Source organism: Narcine bancroftii, chromosome 10 (genome assembly GCF_036971445.1).
Source record: "Narcine bancroftii isolate sNarBan1 chromosome 10, sNarBan1.hap1, whole genome shotgun sequence".
Classification (NCBI taxonomy): domain Eukaryota; kingdom Metazoa; phylum Chordata; class Chondrichthyes; order Torpediniformes; family Narcinidae; genus Narcine; species Narcine bancroftii.
Genome location: NC_091478.1, coordinates 15,224,159 through 15,245,917, shown reverse-complemented (window position 1 = coordinate 15,245,917; position 21,759 = coordinate 15,224,159). Strand labels below are relative to the sequence as shown.

The 21,759-nt window shown below is 42.7% G+C and overlaps 1 protein-coding gene across 7 annotated transcripts in view; it reads left to right on the top strand.

Moving 5' to 3' along the window:
• The window catches only part of ablim1b (actin binding LIM protein 1b), a 284,014-nt gene that overhangs the window by 80,147 nt on the left and 182,108 nt on the right, over positions 1 to 21,759 (top strand). For 5 of the 7 annotated variants that reach the window (XM_069900020.1, XM_069900019.1, XM_069900018.1 and 2 more), the window contains exon 1: positions 10,171 to 10,353. The exons of the other annotated variants lie outside the window; for them this stretch is intronic. In XM_069900020.1, the coding sequence (XP_069756121.1) occupies positions 10,332 to 10,353 (22 nt within the window). In that variant the 5' untranslated portion in view covers positions 10,171 to 10,331. Of the gene's footprint in view, positions 1 to 10,170; positions 10,354 to 21,759 lie in introns of those variants that run through there. 7 annotated transcript variants of the gene reach the window in all.

The following is a 21,759-nucleotide window of genomic DNA, read 5'->3' as shown; positions in this document are numbered from 1 at the left end:
AGGCTGTTGATGTGACACTACTCGAGTAGCTGATCTCTCAATGTTCATAGACGTTAGGCTTAGAGGGCCAAGGATGCTTTATCTCTGTCTAATGCAGCATATGTAGATGTAAAGGCTGCTCAACAAGTGACAGCCTATCTTGCTCTCATAAAATTGGTCCAATCTAAATATCTGCTGCTTGCATCTTAACTCTTGGCGTGCTCTCCTCAACCATCACTCACATACTCCTTATCTAAATTCTCATGCCTCCATAGTCTCGCCCCAACCATTTCCCATACTTTGTTACTGATTTTGCTCATATCCATTCTGTCTCCTTGTACATCCTGGACTTTATGCACCCCACTATTTTTAACCTCTTGAGGTCCTAAGATCTGGAATTCCTCCCCAAATCTTTCACCTTCAGCCTTCTAAATTTCTGAAAACCTGTTTCCTTGATCACTTGCTCAAAAATCTCCTTCAGCAATCGGATGCCAACTTTTAATTTGTAATCATTCTCGACAAGTGTTTTGGGAAGTTCTACTGTTATGGTGCTGCAGGTATCATAGCCAATATTTATTTCCCCAAACAACTTTAGGACGTGAAGAATGATTAAATAATAAATTTAAATTCTGATATATTAGATTTGATGATGTTTATAAAGAATTACTGGGTATCATACAGACTGCCAGTGGGGAGGAGAGCAACCCAGCTCGAATCTCTTCTCAAATCACTGACAAGATTTTTCTTTCAGTGGGGGAAAAAAAGAGAATTTTTGTTTAAGTTCTTGTCAAATTTACATATTATCAGTTATGCAGTAAAAACCCTGGTATTCGCCACCTACGGGAATTGATAGATGCCGAAGATGCAAATTTTCCAGTTGCCTGAGACGCACTCTTACAAAATGCCTCATTAATACTCTTGCATTAAGAATAAATGCAGGAAAATTACAAAGTAATATGAAAAAAAAATCTGTATTGTAGCCCTTAATTATGAAAAGTTCACTTTAATCAGGTCATTCCCATAACTTACAAAATTTAAATTTAAATTTGAACTCCAGTCGCTGGCACTGTAACGGTGCCACTATCATAATTACCCCCCACCAAGTTTACAGATAAAGCCTTACTAATATTCTCAATAATATACTAATAAAAATAAAGATTCTTACTAGGCAGGGATAGAGAAGGAGACACTTTGGTCGAGTCGCCCTGGCATCGGTCAACTCTTCAATCTGGGCAACTCCATTTTATTCAAACACAACTTTATTCAAACAGCTGCTGTGTGTGGGGCACGACTGGGCACTGTTGTCTGAATGTTTGCTCCCATCTTCACCAAGGGGTTGTGTGTTGCTTCGGAGAGCATTTACTTGTGCAATTTTAAACTTTTATTTACATTTTTATTTCTTTTTTTTAAAATACTTATTTTCTTGATTTTTTTTTGCTTGGGGTTGCCAGTTGCTTGAATTCCATGGGCATTACTGTATTTGTCTTTGGCATTTTTTCCTCATACTACCTATGTCAAGCTAATCGATCACTCGTGGTCCGCAGACCACAGGTTGAGAAATTCTGATCCAACAGTAAATGAAGAACTGTTTCTTGCCAATGATGGTCCATGGTGAATTCTCACTCCCCATCACATTTTAGAGAGGCTATCTCACTGATTTCAGGTCTAGAATGGTAACATTCCATGTTCCTTTCCTGTTGAAGAGGAATTGTTAGGCTGGAAGGCTCACTACCAGTGGATACTCTGCCTGTAGTTTCAGCCACTGAAATTCTGCAGCTACATTGCAAAACTCAAATGTCAAACAAGAGGAGGTAAAAAGTTACAACTTTTGATTTGGAGTAATGAATTGCACTGGTCTTCACAGAGCTGGTCAGGAGATTACATGACCGTAGTACTAATTGGGTTCACCAAGAATTCAGAAGATCATTGCCTTGATGTGTTTAGATATGAGGGGACCTCGCATCACTAGAGTCTTGTCTCCACAGTCTGTTTGTTGTACAGATGTGTGCTTATAAATTAGTAATCGTTAAATGATTACAAAACAATAGCTGGTCTGGTGTTCAGCTCCAGAAGATGGAGAGAAAATATTATTGTATAAAAAGGCAAATGATTGCTTCAGTTGAATGGTAAAGTGTGAAATAACTCTTTGTTTATGCACAAGCATATTTTAAACACTGGGTTTGTGATGCAGGAAGATGATGCGCCATATTTGTGGACTTTCTGACAATATGTTTGGAAAATTTTTGGAGAAATAATTGGAAATGCCTTTATTACAAGACATTTTGTGAATTCCGGTGTCTGGCAAATGATCTAGAAAAAAATACTAGTATCTGACAGCAGTATCTGAGCACTGTTATTTTCCATCATCGCAGGACCCAAGAGGGTAACAATAACAGCCCTCAATGACTACCACCCAGTGACACTAACCTCAACCATTATGACATGCTTTGAGCTTCTAGTGATGGAACACATCAAAACACACCTCCCAAAGACATTGGAATCATTTCAATTCACCTACAGATGAAATTATTCCATGGATGATGCTATAGCCTTATCACTTCACTCCATCCTGACCCAGTGAGAGAGTGACACCTCATACACCAGGCTGCTGTTCATTGATTAGCTCTGCATTTAACATGATCATTACCCAGAGGCTGGTAGAGAAGCTGTCCTTGCTGGGACTCAGCATCACTCTCTGTAACTGGATCCTGGACAACCTAACAGAAAGACCACTGTTTGTCTGGGTTGGTAACAGAATGTTGAGAACTGTCATGTTGAGCACCGGTGTACTCAGCCCGCTCATGTTCACGCTACTGGCCCACGACTGCAACGCCAGATCCAGCTCCAACAGAGTCATCAAGCTTGCAGATGACACCACAGTCGTCGGCCCCATCAGCAACAACGATGAATCTCACTGCAGAGAACAGTGGGAACACTGACTCTCAACGTAGACAAGGCAACGGAGTTGCTTGTGGACTTCAGGAGGACTAGAAATGACGACCCTCCATGACACATCAACAGTTCTGTAGTTGAGAGAGTGGAGAGCACCAGGTTCCTTGGAGTTCACTTAATTAGTGACCTATTGTGAACATTCAACATCTCCTCACTTGTCAAGAAGGTGCAACAGCAACTGCATTTCCTGAAAAGACTGAAGGGGGCAAGGCTACTGGCCACCATCATGTCAACCTTCTACGGGATCTCAATCAAGGGCGTCCTGGCCAGCTGCAATACAGTTGCTGCAGAGAAATGGATCTGAGGTCAATCCACAGGACTATAAGAGTGGCTGAGAGGATCATTGGAGTCTCACTTCCCTACCCCCCAACTGATGTGATCTACCAGGATAATTGTTTTAAGAGGGAACACAAAATCATTGAGGACCCCTTCCACCCTACACACAGTATCTTTCAGCTACTCCTGTCAGGGAAGAGATACAGGAGGATCAGAGTCAGTACCACCAGGCTGAGGAACAGTTTATTCCCATGGGGTTTGAACAGCCAAAGAAACTCCTCACATTAACCATCCGAGACTCTTGTATGTACAAAACAATATTTATTTATTTGTATTGATAAATACTTGTCCTCCATATGTATTGTTTGTATGTGTTATGTCTGCATGTTTTGCACCGAGAACCGGAGAAGACTGTTTCATTGGGTTGTACTTATACAATCAGATGACAATAAACTTGACTTGATTATATTTCTATTCATTAAGGCATATGTACTTTCCTGTATAGTTTATACATACATGTGAACAGATGCAAGGATCTCATTACTGCATCTATTGAAACTCTCACTCTAGTGTGAGTAACCTCCTTGTAAAAGGTGCTTGCTACCAGGTCTAAACTCCTCACAAAATTGCTTTTAATACTTCTGTAGCTTGATGTCAGTAACCTGCCGTCAATCACATGCTTGCGTGTTCTTGCTTTGCCCTTGGAAGCAGGAAATCTATTTCTAACATTTATTATGTCCTCACTGCTTGGAGCAAACTTTGTCTTGTAAATTCAAGAGATTTATATACTTTTACTAATCATCAATAACACCAAGAGGTGTGTCCAAATATTTAATTGATGATAAAATGCACTCTAAAATTGGCAATAAAATATAAAGGTAAAATTCCACAATGTAAAAAGCTCCAAACAAAGTTTCAATCTTTGCTAAGTAGAAGCAGTAACCTTTTGCTAAAGGAATGATCTCTGGGGTGTCTAGAGTTCCAAAGAGCAAAGAGAGAGCTCAGTGTCTTTATATCCAGAAATGAGAGGTTAGTCATCCTATTTTGTTATAATTTACATTGGAGGTTTGTACTCAATAAAGTGCCAAAGGATTGTGAATGGACTAAATGCTCATTAATATATTTGAATTGACATGGAATTGAGGGATGGGCCCTGCTTTCCACTGTTTAATACTTCTGATAGTCATGCCCAAAATAAGTCTGAATGAATAGCCACTGACCAAGCAGTAAAATGAATCACTTGCCAGGGTTAGGGGGAAGCGGTGCTATTATCCAAAGTCAGCTGTTGGTTTATCATTGAGATGGGATTATTTCTGGAGTAAAACACTGTGATTGAAGTGAAAACACAATGTTGGAGAAACTCAGCTGGTCAAACAGTGCACTTTATATAGCAAAGATAAAGATACATAACTAATGTTTCGGGCCTTGAGTTCTTTATCAAGATATGGAGTCAAGCTCAAAACATTGGTTATGTATCTTTATCTTTGCTACATAAAGTACATTGTTTGACTGGCTGAGTTCCTCTCGAGTATTGTGTTTTTACTTAGATTATTACTGGACCCATTGGCAGCTCTTGGCCATGGCTACATACTGAAGTTAATGGATAAAAAAAATTCTGATCAGTGGAAAAGTAATGCATTCCCTCATGCTGAATAAAATGGTTGAATTGTATCCAGGTTTCATTTATTAGTTAATACCTGGCACAAGTCTCACAAGTAATAACATTCACAGGAGTGGGTACTTTTAATAAATATGAGTATAATATATTATGGATGGACATGTTGATCAGGAGATAAATGTGAAAAACATTGGTTTTTAGAAATTCAGTGAAAATGAACGTGAAAGATGAAGATTGTGTGTTTCAATGTGTTTGAATTCTCCTTTTCCATCTTGAACCCTTGGGTTCAGATCCAGTCCAGAGAGAAGGACTTAAGATTGTCCTCTTTCCAATGGCATGGCATTGAATTATATCCTATAACTCAGTAGTGACTACCCTTCAAAATATTTTATTGGCTATTAAGTGTTTTTTTGGATGTCCTCTAGAAATATACTCTATAAGGGTGAGTATTTCTTTTCATTTATGGATTGAATCTGGAATGGCCTTTAGCCCAATAAATATAATCTGTGAGTAAATAAGAATCCATTAGTTCAAATTGGGTAAATGTCTCAGTGCCTGAGGAACAAAGCCATTTGCTGGAGAATGTAATGCTTGAGTCATCAAGCTATCCAGCATGAAAAGAGGCCTTTCAGTCCAACTTGAATGTGTTGGTGAAGTTTCCGTTCTGAGCTAAATCTATTTGCCTATGGTTCGCCCATATTCCCTCTGAAACTTTCTTATTCATGTATCTGTCTCAGTCTTTTACAAAAGATTGCCTTATTGCTTAATTTTTGAAGGATGTTTGGGATTAGGTTCAGAAGAAGAGAGAGGTGCATAACAGGTAAAGGCAACACAATGCAAATGAGGTTCTTGAGGATTTTTTTTAAAAAAATCCAAGGATAAACTCAAGAAAGAAATTGGGAAGACTAAAAGAAGACATGAGGTTGCTTTGGGAGACAATGCAAAGGAAAAATTTAAGGGTTTCTACAAGTATATTAAGAGCAAAAGAATAAATCTAAACATACAGCACGGTAACAGGTCATTTCACCCCACAAGTTTGTGCTGTCCAATTTACATCCAGTAAACCTGCAGCCCCCAGTATGTTTTGAACAGTGGGAGGAAACCGGAGCCCCTGGGGAAAACCATGTAGAAACAGGGAGAATGCACAATCTCCTTACAAACAGCTTGGGATTCTAACCCTGGTCCTGATCGGTGGCTCAGTAAAAGTATGGGGCTAACCACTATGCCAACCGTGCCACCCACCACGCTCTGTACGAAGAAGCTCCCTTTAGTAAGGGACAAAATTGGTTGCCTTGAAGATCAGAGTGATCGGCTATGTATGGAGCAAAAGAGATGGGGGAGTTCTTAAATGGGTTTTTCTTTTATTAGTATTGACTGGGGAGTTCTTAAATGGGTTTTTCTTTTATTAGTATTGACTCAGCAAACTGGCACAGAGTTGAAGGAAGTAAGGGTAACAGAACTGAGGCCATGGAACCTATAGAGATTAAAAAGGAGGAGCTGCTTGCTGTCTTAAAGCAAATAAAGGTGAATAAATCCCAAGGGTTTGACAAGATAACACTTTGGACCTTGAGGGTGGCTAATGTAGAAATTGCAGGGACTCCGGAAGTTTGAAGGATAGCTTATGTTGTTCATTTATTTAAAAAAAAGGCTCCAAAATTAATCCTAGAAATTCTAGACTGGTGAGTCTGACAACAGGAGTCAACAAATTCTTGGACTATGTTCTAAGAGATTATATACTAGTTTTAGAATAGCCAGGGACTGACGAGGGATAGTCAACATGGCTTTGTGGATGGTAGGTCATGTTTAACCAATCTGATAGAGTTTTTTGATGAGGTTACCAGGAAAGTTGATGAAGGAAAGACTGTGGATGTTGACGACATGGACTTTAGTAAGGCAAGATCCCAATGGGAGGTTAGTCAGGAAGGTTCAGACACTCTGTATTCATGGTGAGCTATTAACTGGATTTGACATTGGCTCTATGGGGTAGAAGCCAGAGAGTAGCAAAGGATGATTGCTTCCCAGACTGGAGGCCTTTGACTCATGGTGTACTTCAGGGATCAATGCTGGGAACATTGTTGTTTGTCATCTATAATCAATGATCTGGATGATAATGTGGTCAATTGAATCAGTTAGTTTGCAGATAACACTAAGTTTGGAGATATTGTGGACAGTGAGGAAGGTTTTCAAAGTTTGCAGAGGTATCTGGACCAGAAGGAAAAATGGGCTAGAAAATGGCAGATGGAATTTAATTCAGATGTGTGAGGTCTTGCGTTTTGGAAGGACAAACTAAGAAAGAACATACACAGTAAATGGTAGGGCACTGAGGAGTGTGGTGGAACAGAGGGATCTGGGAATACAGATACATAATTCCCTGAAAGTGGTGTAACAGGTAGATAGGGTTGTAAAGAGAGTTTTTTTTTAGCATATTGGCCTTCATATAGCAAAGTATTGAGTATAGAAGTTGGGATATTTTTGTATTGTATAAGATATTGGTGAGGCCAGATTCGGAGTATTGTGTGCAGTTTTGGTCACCTAACTGTAGGAAAGATATCAATAAGATTGAACGAGTGCAGAGTAGATTTACTCAGACATTGCCTGGACTTCAGGAAATGAGTTACAGAGAAAGATTAAATAGGTTAGGACTTTATTCGCTGAAGCATAGAAGAATGAGGGGAAATTTGATAGAGGTATTTAAAATTATGAGGGGTATAGAGAGAGTAAATGTAGGTAGGCTTTTCCCCACTGAGGTTAGGTGAGATATAAACCAGAGTACATGGGTTAAGGGTGAAAGCGGAAAAGTTTAGGGGGTACATGAGGGGGAGCTTCTTCGCAGAGAGTGGTGGGAGTGTGGAACGAGCTGCCAACTGAAGTAGTGAATGCAGGCACATTTTTAACATTTAAGACAGGAACATGGATGGGAGGGATATGTAGGGCTATGGACTTGGTGCAGGTCAGTGGGACTAAGCAGAAAAATAGTTTGGCACAGACTAGAAGGGCTCAAGGGTCTATTTCTGTTCTATAATGTTCTATGGTTCTAAAATGAGACCCATTTGTAAACATTTTAATGTGGATATAATACACAACAGCAGTTATGCTTAACTTGGACAGATTGTATTTGTGATTTCTTCCTGCTGATGTCACATCCATATGGAAATAGAACAGTTAACTTTCTGTACATTTTGCTTTAGCCTGGCTGACATTTGTCCTTCATTAGTTCCACACCTGATAACATCATTTATGACACTGTCAGTGGATATTGGTGATCTGGGGACAGTCTATGATCTTGCAGATCACTCACTGAAAAATTACATGCACATTATATAGAGGCAGGCAACGAGACAGCAAGACTAATATTAATGTCCATGTGTATTTATTGTCAGACATATCAATACAATGTACAGATGTACCAAAATTCTTGTTTGCTTCAGCCAACATAATAACACACCAACTAAAAATTTAAATGACTGAAAATTCAAACAGAAAAAGAAATAATAAATATTAAACAATAGATAAATATTCTGCGCAGCATGGTTAATGATGTGGTTAGTGCAATGCTGTTACAGTGCAAATGACCAGGATCAGAGTTTGAATCCTGTGCTGTCTGTGAAGAGTTTGTATGTTGTCTGCGTGGGTTTCCACCGGGTGCTCTGGTTTCCTCCCACCCACCAAAAATGTACTGGGGGTTGTAGATCATTTGGATGTAAATGGAAGGTACAGGCTCATTGGTTGAAAGGGCCTGTTACCGTGCTGTATGTCTAAATTTTAAATTTTAAATCTCCATTGTCACACTGATGTCTTACACACAGCACAGTCTGGTCTCAGTTTTCAATACTTAGCTGTATGGAAAATGAACCATGGAGGTTCTTCACTATTTACAGACTTGATACAAATGAATTCTCCCAGAGTTACTGGGCTAGGGAATGAGCCTTCACCATCCAATGGAGTACGACCATTATGGCAAGCATGTTGATCCTGCCAGGAGAGCACCTGGCCCCTTTTCTTCATGTTTTCTCCATCTCCTGGAGCAGCTTTTTCCACAGCTCTAATATAGCTGCTCTGGGAAGGGTACAGCTGACTGGTTTTGGTGCATTCAACAGAGTCACCACATGGCCGCTGTGAGATCTGCAGCCAGTCCTGACACCATTTTACCACACTATCCTGACAGTGTGCAAAGTGCTGATCTCAACTTATTTGTTTTGGGAGATCCAAATGCCCATTAAACCAACATGCAACCCATGTTGACCACAATAAAAAAAAATGGTGGTTAATTTCTTGGCAATCTTATAAAATTGGGGTTAGTGGCAAAAACCTGTAGCTTTTGTGAAGGAAGGCAGATGAAAACTCCTTGCAGTGGCATAGTTGGCTCCTCTGGGGTGGGTCTTCTGATCATGCATACATGTCAATTAAGACCAGGTGTTGGCCAATCAGCTCCTCAGACCTCCTTGGATGTGATGAGATCATGGCGACGAGAAACTCAACTCGATATTTCTGTCTGCTTGTGATAACTTTTTATCCCTTTGCTCATCCACATTAAAGATATCAGAGAGTTCCAAAGACTCGAGACCCTCTTGCCAAAAATATTTTGCCTCATGCCTGTTCTAAATGGTGGATTCTTTATTTTAGATTAATGACCCCCTAGCTTTTCACATGGGAGGAAAGAATGCTCTCTACAAGTACCTTGTCAAGAGCCCTCAGGATCTCAGGGTCGGGTCCCATATGGAGAGAGGGAAACTCAGTTAATACTGGAAGAAGATGGCCCATCATCAAAACTGGCCAGTTCTGAAACAAACTGGAAATCCTGGTTATCCGAAATTCATTGATGAGCCAAATCAGAAGATGAGATGCTATCCTTTCAATTTAAACTGGAACTTCACCGAAACCGTGCGAGAGACCAAGAGCGGTCAATGGGGGACAATGGAGAATTAAAAGCGCAGGCAGGTGAGAACTCAGGACCCTGCTTGGTGACTGAACACCACCCAATAGGCATTGTGTTTCTGCCATGTGGAGGGGAGCCCATCCATCATGAGGAGTAAAAGCTCTGACTGAACTGCTTCACTTTGAAGGGGAGTTGGGCAGAAAATGGCAGTGACTGTCTGGCTGGCTGATTTCCAGCATTTCAGGTTTTATTTGAAACGAAAGAGAAATTTTAATTATTGATCTGAACATTCCCAGCAAGGTCATTTGGCTGACTGGACCTTGTGATGTTTGGCTGAGGTCAAACCCAGAGAAGCGCCTGAGTGTTGGGCAACCCCACCTGCGCGCGTGTCCCACCTCCCCCATCGCTGCTGGGTTGCGTCATCGAAGGGGGCAGGGCGACCGAGAATTTCGCCTTCCGCACGCAGCGAAGCGTTATCGCAGCGAACGGGTGCGCGCACTAGCTCCGCGTTGAAGCAGCCGCTCTCGGTCTGTGCTGGCGGCTGCGACCGGTGTTCAGCCGCAAGTGGGGAGGGGGGCTTTGCCGCTGGTCGAGGGGGTTGCCAACCTTGCAGGGACCGCGACTGATGAAATGGTCATGGTGAATGAGAAAGGTAACAGAATTATTCCTTCTGGCTTCCACCTTGACGTTATTCCCGTGGCTATTGCGTCGCCTCGAAAGGTGCGCTGACTTTTGCCTCTCGAAACGGGGCGCCGTTTTAACGTTGTACCTTTTACATACACTCCCCATCGTCTGGTTCCCTCCTTCACTGACGTGTTGCACACTTCCTTGCTTTCGGGTCTTTTAGGGATGAAATGCAGTGAATGTCCTTGCTGGTAGAACTAAGTTACGTCTAAAAAATGGCAATGTTTCGTATTTTTAATGCAATCGTGTGGTTGGGTCATTTTTTTTCTGTGTTCAGTGCGATAACCTCCCAAAAATAGTATGAAAAATGCAAGCGTTTGCTGGAACGAACGGAACACCTAAGAGAAGCTTTTGCGCCTCGAGGCTTGAACACTAAAAGCTCATTTAACCTCGTTAGAGGGAACAGGGGTGACTGGATCCACTTTTGATCTTGTCTTGGGAAGGTTTCTGCAGAAATTGAAGGTTAGGAATGCAGACCACTTTGTTAAAGGACATAACAGGGTGGATTTAAATGTATTCCCTGACTCAGTAATCGGACTCTTTCCCCCCCCCCCCTCCACAAAAACTTCAAAGGTGCAGTTTTATTCAATTATAAAGCTAGAACAGACCCTTTGGCCCAATTTTCCCATGCCCACCAAGGTGGCATTTTGGGTTGATCCCATTTGATTTGGTCCATGAGCTTCTAAATCCTTCCAATCCATATATCTAACCAAAAGACTTTTGAACGTTTGTAATTGTATTTGCTTAATTTGGCAGCTAGTTCCAGGTATGGAACAAAAAATAATCTGCTGGAGAAGCTCAATGGGTCCAAAAACATTGGTTTTTTTTTTGAGGGGGGGGGGAAAGAGGGGAAGAATGGTAATAATTTTAGGTCTTAACCTTTCAAGACTGAATCTTCCATTTTTTCCCCCTTGTGGATGCTATTTGACTTGCTGAGTAACTCCAGCAGATTGCTCTTTGCATCCAGCATCTGTCTCTTGTGTCTCCAGAGAGGGGCTACCTTCTAGGTAGAAAATGTTGCCCCTTAAATCTTACGGTCTCTTTTCTCACCTTAAACCTATGCCCTCTTGTTCTAGAATTGTCAAAACATCCAATTATCTTAGAAATACTTTAATCAAAGTTTTTTTAATGATGTGATGTTGGGGAGAAAAAAAGATCACAGCATCATAGAAGAGAATCTGGTGCAGTTTCAGTGCTCGGTCCTTTGGGATAGTTTAATCAAACCATTGTACACCCTGCCCTTGCCAATATTTCCCTTCAGTTTTTTTTATAGTGGTAGATATTAGTCATTTGATGTTCTGGCCTCTTGCACACACCAGATGTCAGGAAATTCCACCACGTTATTTTTCAGTTTATCAACCAAGTGTCAAAAACTTTTGCCATCACAAGGTCAGCTGACAGCAGTAGGCTTTTGTAAACAAATGAATAAAGTCACATTTTCCTAGTCACATATTAACAACGATTACCTCTGCAGGCTAAGCTATGGTTTATTCCATCATCCTCATTTACAGTAGAGAAATATCTCTACTCGCGATGTAAACATTTGAAATAAAATGCATACACTAAAAGGACATGTTACAAATGAGTGACCAATGGTTGAAAATTCAAGCTTTAAGGAAGTGACAGTTGGTTTATGAAGGGAATTAAGTCAAATGGACTCGAGTCAAGTCCACTGGTGGAGCAAAGGGATGGTAGGTTGGAAATTGTTCAAACCCACTGCTGAGACTAAGGGGTGTTAATTACCCACATAATAAAAGTCAGATTCTCGTAGAAGCAGAGATAAAGTAGGTCAGGCACACACTCAGCATAAAGAGAAATGCGGGGGAATTGAAGGTTTAAAAACTAAATTCTATGTGTTTTAAAAAGTTTGGGTGGTATGTGGGGTGAGTGGACTCTGGTTAAAGGAGCAGGCGAATGCAAAAGCATCTTCAGAGTCAAAAATCTGTATTTTTTTACCTAGTTTCTGGATAGCTTACCTGTCAACTTGGAAGAACAATTGAAAACTGTAACTCATGAAAACAGTAAGTAGGTCCCTTGGAGTAGTTTTTAAATGCCTCCCCACTGGCTTCCACTTAAAAAAACTATCTGTGATGTTGTAATGAAACTCTGACCTTCTGGGATAATTTGGGAACAGTAGAGAACCCGTAATGTAAATCTCTTTGGAGTTCCACAAAATTGTGTCCTGACCTGGAGACTTGGTTGAAGTTCAGAAATGCAGTTAATTATCAAGAGAATAAATAATCAGGAAAAAAAAGATATAATATTTGATTTCCTGTTCTAATTTCAGTCACAAATCTGTAATTAGATAGACAACTGGTGACTCCAATCAAAATGAGATGATTCTGACAGGTGAACATCTACAATTGGTTGTTCAAGCAGCTCACTTTATTCTGTGAAGAACAAACTTGGGACTATCAGTCTCTGTGTTGAATTTTCTGATGAGGTCAAAATTAAGAGATTGCCAAGTAATGGCAGATGTGTTTGGCCTATTAAGTCTTGTAGATTCTGAGCAGGCTGATGAAGGAAGTCAAGGTACTTGTTCCAGATCACCCAGCAGCTGCCCAGCTCAAGTCAGCACTGTGTGGATGTATCTAGTCTGGATCAGCTTTGGGTTAGTGGTGGTCTCTGGGAGGTAGAAAATTGGTTGGGGGAGGGGGTGGAATCTGTGGGGAATTTGTATTGCTGACGATCATGTGGTAGATTAATCTATTTCTTGTTTAGAATGGCTCCATGTGCCCTGGTTGAGCAACAGTGTAATCTGCATGTAGTAATGTCAATCCTCTTGTCATTGAGTTAGTGGGCTATTTCATCAAAAGACAAATTGTAAATTGAGCTAACTGCTACTTAGTTGTGAAGGAATTGTTTCACTCTTGATTAGAAAAGATCATTGAAATAGCTGAGGATGTTTCTATCGAGAAATAGTGAGAGTATGAGAATAGTGGATCTAATATCATCTTCTTCACCACTTTTATGTATCTGATCTGTACCATCCTTCCTCAAAATGAGTATTATTTAAAAAGTGACCAAAACGCTTAATCCATTTCCATCTGTACAGATGCACATCTTCAAAGCAGAAAATCTTGCAGGCATTTTAATGGATCTGTGTGTCTTTTCACTAAAGTGCAAATGAACATTTCATCACAAACTCCCACAACTACCTCGACGACACTTCTTCACGTCCAGTCCTCTGCAAGGATTCTATTTTCTCTCAATTTCTCCATCTCTGCCGTATCTGTTCCCAAGATGAGGTCTTCCAGTCCAGATCATCTGAAATGTACTCCTTCTTTCACAAACGTGGCTCCCCTCCACCACCATCAACTCGGCCCTTACTCTCATCTCCTCCAGTTCTTGCTCATCTGCCCCCAGATGTAACAAATGCAAGATTCTCCTTGCTCTCACCTACCACCGTACTAGCCTGCACATCAAACATGTTATCTTCCATATTTTTCCACCACCCAGAAATGAAGACACATTTTCCTCTCTCCACCTTCTGTAGGACCACTCCCTCATCCACATCCCTTCCCACCAGTTGCCCCCGTGGCAGGTTCCCCTGTGGCCACAGAAGTGCCACATTTGCACCCACGCCACCTCCCATTTGGGACCCCAAACAGTCCTTTCAAGTAAAGAAACATTTCACATGTGTATCCTCGGGAGTTATCTACCACATCTGGTGTTCCTGTTGTGACCTTCTCTACATTGGAGAGTCTAGACACAGACCGGGAGATGGTTTAGCTGAGCACCTTCATTCTGTCTGCAATGACCAACCACTTCAATTCTGTGCCCCACTCCCTTGCTGATGCGTCTGTCCATGGCTAGGTGTACTGTTTCACCAAGACCACCTGTAAATTGTAGGAGAAACACTTAATTTTCTGTCTGGGTCACTCTCCAACTGGATGGCATTAACATAGGTTTCTGCTTCCTACTCTCTGTGTTCCTTCCCTTTGCCTTCTTTTGTCCAGCTCTCCACCTCTTTTCCTCTCCATTTACAGAGCCATCCCTCCTCCCCCTGCTTGCTGGTGTGCCTGCTGTAGCGTGACTGAGAGCACTCAAGACCAGAGAGAGTGCAACACGCTTTTATTCAGTAAAAATAACACAATATTCCTTGGACTGAACTGGGGTTTTGGCAGGGATCCGGGGTTTATATCTGGATATGCGGGGCTGGAGTTGGGAGAGGAACCTTAGAACATCACATGAGTAGTGAATTCCCAGTTCACTACAATTGCCCTTACTTATCCACCTATTACCTCCTATTTCTGGGACTGTGCTCCCCCTGCCCCTCACCCACATATTTTGTTCAGACACCTGTCCCCAATGATGAAGGGCTCAAGCCCGAAATATTGGTTATGTCTTTATCTTTGCTATTTAAAGCACAGGGAGAGAGCCACGCATTGACAGGGAGAGAGCCACGCATTGACAGGGAGAGAGCCACGCATTGACAGGGAGAGAGCCACGCATTGACAGGGAGAGAGCCACGCATTGACAGGGAGAGAGCCACGCATTGACAGGGAGAGAGCCACGCATTGACAGGGAGAGAGCCACGCATTGACAGGGAGAGAGCCACGCATTGACAGGGAGAGAGCCACGCATTGACAGGGAGAGAGCCACGCATTGACAGGGAGAGAGCCACGCATTGACAGGGAGAGAGCCACGCATTGACAGGGAGAGAGCCACGCATTGACAGGGAGAGAGCCACGCATTGACAGGGAGAGAGCCACGCATTGACAGGGAGAGAGCCACGCATTGACAGGGAGAGAGCCACGCATTGACAGGGAGAGAGCCACGCATTGACAGGGAGAGAGCCACGCATTGACAGGGAGAGAGCCACGCATTGACAGGGAGAGAGCCACGCATTGACAGGGAGAGAGCCACGCATTGACAGGGAGAGAGCCACGCATTGACAGGGAGAGAGCCACGCATTGACAGGGAGAGAGCCACGCATTGACAGGGAGAGAGCCACGCATTGACAGGGAGAGAGCCACGCATTGACAGGGAGAGAGCCACGCATTGACAGGGAGAGAGCCACGCATTGACAGGGAGAGAGCCACGCATTGACAGGGAGAGAGCCACGCATTGACAGGGAGAGAGCCACGCATTGACAGGGAGAGAGCCACGCATTGACAGGGAGAGAGCCACGCATTGACAGGGAGAGAGCCACGCATTGACAGGGAGAGAGCCACGCATTGACAGGGAGAGAGCCACGCATTGACAGGGAGAGAGCCACGCATTGACAGGGAGAGAGCCACGCATTGACAGGGAGAGAGCCACGCATTGACAGGGAGAGAGCCACGCATTGACAGGGAGAGAGCCACGCATTGACAGGGAGAGAGCCACGCATTGACAGGGAGAGAGCCACGCATTGACAGGGAGAGAGCCACGCATTGACAGGGAGAGAGCCACGCATTGACAGGGAGAGAGCCACGCATTGACAGGGAGAGAGCCACGCATTGACAGGGAGAGAGCCACGCATTGACAGGGAGAGAGCCACGCATTGACAGGGAGAGAGCCACGCATTGACAGGGAGAGAGCCACGCATTGACAGGGAGAGAGCCACGCATTGACAGGGAGAGAGCCACGCATTGACAGGGAGAGAGCCACGCATTGACAGGGAGAGAGCCACGCATTGACAGGGAGAGAGCCACGCATTGACAGGGAGAGAGCCACGCATTGACAGGGAGAGAGCCACGCATTGACAGGGAGAGAGCCACGCATTGACAGGGAGAGAGCCACGCATTGACAGGGAGAGAGCCACGCATTGACAGGGAGAGAGCCACGCATTGACAGGGAGAGAGCCACGCATTGACAGGGAGAGAGCCACGCATTGACAGGGAGAGAGCCACGCATTGACAGGGAGAGAGCCACGCATTGACAGGGAGAGAGCCACGCATTGACAGGGAGAGAGCCACGCATTGACAGGGAGAGAGCCACGCATTGACAGGGAGAGAGCCACGCATTGACAGGGAGAGAGCCACGCATTGACAGGGAGAGAGCCACGCATTGACAGGGAGAGAGCCACGCATTGACAGGGAGAGAGCCACGCATTGACAGGGAGAGAGCCACGCATTGACAGGGAGAGAGCCACGCATTGACAGGGAGAGAGCCACGCATTGACAGGGAGAGAGCCACGCATTGACAGGGAGAGAGCCACGCATTGACAGGGAGAGAGCCACGCATTGACAGGGAGAGAGCCACGCATTGACAGGGAGAGAGCCACGCATTGACAGGGAGAGAGCCACGCATTGACAGGGAGAGAGCCACGCATTGACAGGGAGAGAGCCACGCATTGACAGGGAGAGAGCCACGCATTGACAGGGAGAGAGCCACGCATTGACAGGGAGAGAGCCACGCATTGACAGGGAGAGAGCCACGCATTGACAGGGAGAGAGCCACGCATTGACAGGGAGAGAGCCACGCATTGACAGGGAGAGAACATGCAAACTCCACGTAATACAGAGGTCAGAATCAAACTTTATGGAGCTGTGTCAACAACACCTAATCATCTTTTAAATTTCAAATTAAATTTTGAACTATTTGACCATCATGATGTCAATTCTAGAGAATGGAACAGGGAGAAGATGAAGTCATAAAGCAGGATTTTAAATGGAAATCAGGCACACTCTGATTCGATGAGAGGTATTATCACAGTAGTCAAAGTTGAGCTGTTTACATGAAACCACTTAAATTAGTATTTTGTGCAATGAAAAATTCAGTGTGTCCCCCTGAAAGGTAAGAGCCTTGCTTGCATAGCCAAGCAACCACGGTTGGATGATAAGATGGGAGGCTTCAGCATGTTGGAGGGAATGGCTCGCGAAGTGCAAGGAGTAACTAAGTGAACTTCAACCTCCAGTTTAGCCAAGCTGGAAGAAGTAGATGTGAACTTTGAAAGGAAAGCCAAAGGAGAAGCAATACATTGTTTTGAAAAGGCACCAAGTAGTAAAGCAGAATTTGGGCAAAATAGTGACTTTTAGAGGGAATAATGCAATCATAGCTTTGCAGACATCAGTACTTAACAAAAGGTGACGGAATATTGTTTATCAACTAGGCCCAGAAATGGGTCAAAATGCAACATGTAAGATTTGTAGTGAAGATTTAATCAAGATTATTTTACTGTACTTCTATATTCATTGTGAAGAGAAAATAAATACTTGAAGGAAATGTGTCATGAACACAAGGTGGGTGCTTCATGTTCAAAATTTCAGAACTGGAGACCATGCTATCTTGTTTTAAGATATTGGAAAGACGTACTGAATTTTATTGAGGCCAACAGTGTACCAGAGACAAATGTAAGGTGGTTGTCGAATGAGGGAATACCTCCAAACTGGACCTCTTCCGAATCTTTGCTGTTCCTATTGAGATTGTCCATTCAACCACCATGACTCTGGCCTACATTCTCTGAGTCGAGAAATGACTTTCCCTATTCTTTTATAACTTCCAAGATTACTCAATTCCAGCGACTTGTAAACTTATTCTAATCACTCCATTGATTACTGTCTTCAGCTGTCAAACTCTCTTTCTCTCTGCTTTTAAAACTGATGACCTTCATTCACTTTGCTCAGTAAATGCTGTTTGTTTCAGTGTCCACAAATGCTGGGGAACTGATTTTTTGCTCGACCAGCAGACTCCTTGGGGAGTTCAAAGTCATAATGAAAGCAGGAAAATGCTTGGCAATGAATTTGTACATGAGGTACCTAGGACTTGCTGCTACTTAGATGGGGAAGTGCCAATAGTTTGCAGCGGAAATTGAATGTTTCCCAGCATGTCCTGGCCCAGTGTTTAAGGCAAAGCCCTTCCATTGATGTCGAAGAACGGGTGCTAGAACTAACACTTTCTTTCCAGCCTCTAGCAAACTGCTTTTTTTTTCCTCTCTCCCCCCCCCCCTCCCCCAAGCTTCCTTTTAATTCATATTTATTTCTGTAAATTTGTATCCTTTGCTGCAATCTTGAATTACTGGAGTCTCCTTTCTATTGATGACATATACCAGGAGCTTTGCCTTAAAAGGGCTTAAAAAGAATTATAGAGCACCCTTTCCATCCAGAACATATTTGACCAACCATCAAGGTGATGTAGGAGCAACAAAATCAAGTGTGCTCTGCTGGGAAATAGTTTCTTCCCACAGATTGTGACATTGATGAACGATATCCTGTAACTGAATAAATCATCCCAAAATAATTTTATTTATTTTAAATTTCATTTTTATGTATTCATTAAGCAGGCTCATGCCTGGTCAGTACTAAGAGAAGAGACCACCTAGGAACACCAGGTGCTGTAGGTTTCTGTGAGGGGTGCTGGACAAAGTGGCAATGTATGTTACATTCCAAATGTAGTAGTATGTGACAATAATGGATTATTATATGCTCCACCATGGTCCAGACTAAAGTTGTACATGTACAGTCAGATGATAACAAATATGAACTTTGTGTCGTTGGTTTTTCATTTGTCTCTCAAAATGCATTCTTAGTAACAAGCTGCTCATATAATAGGCTGCCATCTTAAACAAACCCAAGAAAGAAAATTAGAATGGAAATGCAAGCAACTGCAGATAACAGCATCTGGATCAAAATCCTGGAAGAACTTGCAGGTTGAGCAGCATCTGTGGAGGCAGAGGGACAGTCAACTTTTCAAGTTAAAGCCATGTATCTGAGAGACAACAGCCATTTTTGGAAAGTGAGAGGGAGAGGTGAGATGGGCTGGTCAGCTCCAAGTTCAGTCAGGATGGTGAGTGATGGGTGGGGGAAAGATGAGAGGAATAATGGAGCCAGTAGGTGAATGTTGAGATGGTGGGCTGATAGGTGGAAATAAATCAAGGAGAGTTGATGGGCAAGGAGGGAAAAGGGATAGAGAAAGTTAACAAAAAGACAGAAGCCCAAGGTGGACTGCTGGGAATGAGAAAGGAAAACTAGAAGAATGGGTGACCTGAAATTGGAAAATTCCATGTTCATGCTACTGGACTGTTGGTTACCCAAATAGAATGAGAAATGCAGTCATTTTGGTTTCCATTTAGTCTTACCCAGGCAGTGGAGAAGGCAAAGGACAGGTTAGTGTGGGAAAGGAAGTTTCAATATCATCCAATCAGAAACTCAGGATCACTTGTGGACAGGACACAGGTTCTCTGGAGAATGGTTGCCAGGTGTTGCCAATGTAGAGCACCAAACGCAATAGACCAAGTGAAAGGAGGTGTGCCTGCATCTCTGACTCACCTGGAAAGGCTGGATAGAGGTGAGGGAGGCAATGTCTTGATGTATGGTCTCGATCTGAAATATTGATCAGACTTTTCCTCCACAGGTGTTGCTTAATCCAGTCAATTGTTTTTTGTTCCAGAGCAAGAAATAAGATGGAAGCAGGAAGGTTGCCTATCAGAGAAGATGAGAACTATGGGACATAATTTTAATAGTTTAGGGAGTAGGAAGAACAGCCAGATCAGCCATGATCTCATTGAACAGCAGAGAAGGCTTGATTGGCCAATGCCCTGCTCCTCATGTTATTTCTTGTGTTCTTGAAGGAAGAAAAATCTTTCAGGCTTTAAGGGGGACATTAATAAATCTTTAAGGGAAGGTAATTGGCAATGAACAAATCTCACCTGCTGGAGTATCAGCTTGGGGCCTTATTGGCTTCCAATATCTTTAAAGTAGGAACATTTTCCATTGAAACAGTTGAAATTTGGAACTATTTACAATTTCACAGTTGCAGTAATTTTGATCGACTTGTGTTGAATAACGATTTGAAGAATTTGACAAACAGTCTTGTATTCTGCAAACGTGCAAGATGTGCAGATGGCAGGGAACAGGAATATGCTCTTCATTCTGTTTCCAAGTCCTATCCAATGGCTTTTGTGTCAATGGACTCAAGTTAGAATTGTGTGAAATGCATCCAGTTAATTTCAAATTAAAAGTTGCTCCTTTCTCTATCTAAATCAAAGTTGCTCCTTCAAAATTGGTAAGCAAATGTAGCTCTTTAGACTCTCAAGAGATTGCAGATAAACAGTTGATGGAAGGGTTCTAACCAGAAATGTTGACCATTCTTTTTCTCCCACTGAGTTTCTCCAGCAAATTGATTTTTTTTAGATTCTTAATGACAAACCAATTAGTCAAATAAGAGGAAAACCTAACTGCATTGTCAGCTGAGGAAACCTCTTGGGTTGATAACTAATTGGTGCCTGCTACTCATCTCCAATTCTGTTGCTTCTTGAACATTTGGAGTATCTCTTCTCAAGAGCTCAAGTTGAGGTGGGCCAAAATTTGATTGTACATCTATGCAAGTCACTTTGCATGGTGGTGGGGGGAAGCAATGGAGTTTAAATGAATAAGCACCAATAAGCAGTGCAGCAGAGGCATTTTCTAAGGAGCAAAGAGCAGTCCCGAGGTACAGTTGCCCCATTCAGAAACCACCAATAATAATGGTTAAGCAGTTAATGAAGACAGGTAACCAGCAAATGTCCCATGGCCATCCCATGTCTCATTAATGCAACATGTTCTATTTTCTGCTACAGAAATGTATGGAAAGTATATGCACTTAATCTGAGCTTGGGACAACAAATAGACTGGTTTGAACCAATGTCAGTGATAAATGTTGCTACATTTCACCTGATAGTGGGGGTAAGGGAGGGGTGTAAAGCTGGTTCTTTCACCTTTTTGTAGCAAGTAAGTTAGCATTAAAAAAACAAAATCTGGTTTACTAAGGTCCAGTTCTTGACCCTATTGGCAACCTGTCATCTCTGCAGGAATATATTTTCATCTGATGATCAACATTATTGCTTGCTGAGGAACGGCTTCTTCCCACAGGCAGTGAGGCTGCTGGACGATCTAAGGAACTGCTACTTTTTGTTCGCGCATGTATTTTGTCTGGTTGTATGTGTTTTGCACCAAGGACCAGAGAACTGTTTATTGTCATCTGATTGTACAAGTACAACCCAAACTGCTCCATTGGGTTGTACTTATACAATCAGATGACAATAAGCTTGACCTGCAATTTTGTACTGTCACCAACTCCTACACACCCATCCACCTATCTCCTGAAACAGAGCAGTAGAGTCATTCAGCAAGAAGGGAAATCATATAATTCAACTTTGAATCTTTTCTATAATAGCCAATATAGAGTCTTGCAGAGTGGAAAGCCTGTGGGGGGAGAACACATTAATGCATTTTCTGCATCATTGTATGTATAGGATGATCCAGTCACACTGTATGTGTAATGCGTATCAAAAGAACCAAAGACTTGTTGATCCAAACCAAGGAAAAGACTGGAGCGTATCACAAGTAGGTCGACCAGTCCAGAATGACCTGGTCTGGCTAGGAGCAATCCTTTCAGACCTGCCAGTAGGTGGGGCTACACTCTCAGCCAATCACAGTCATCCTACACTACCATCTGTACATATACACAT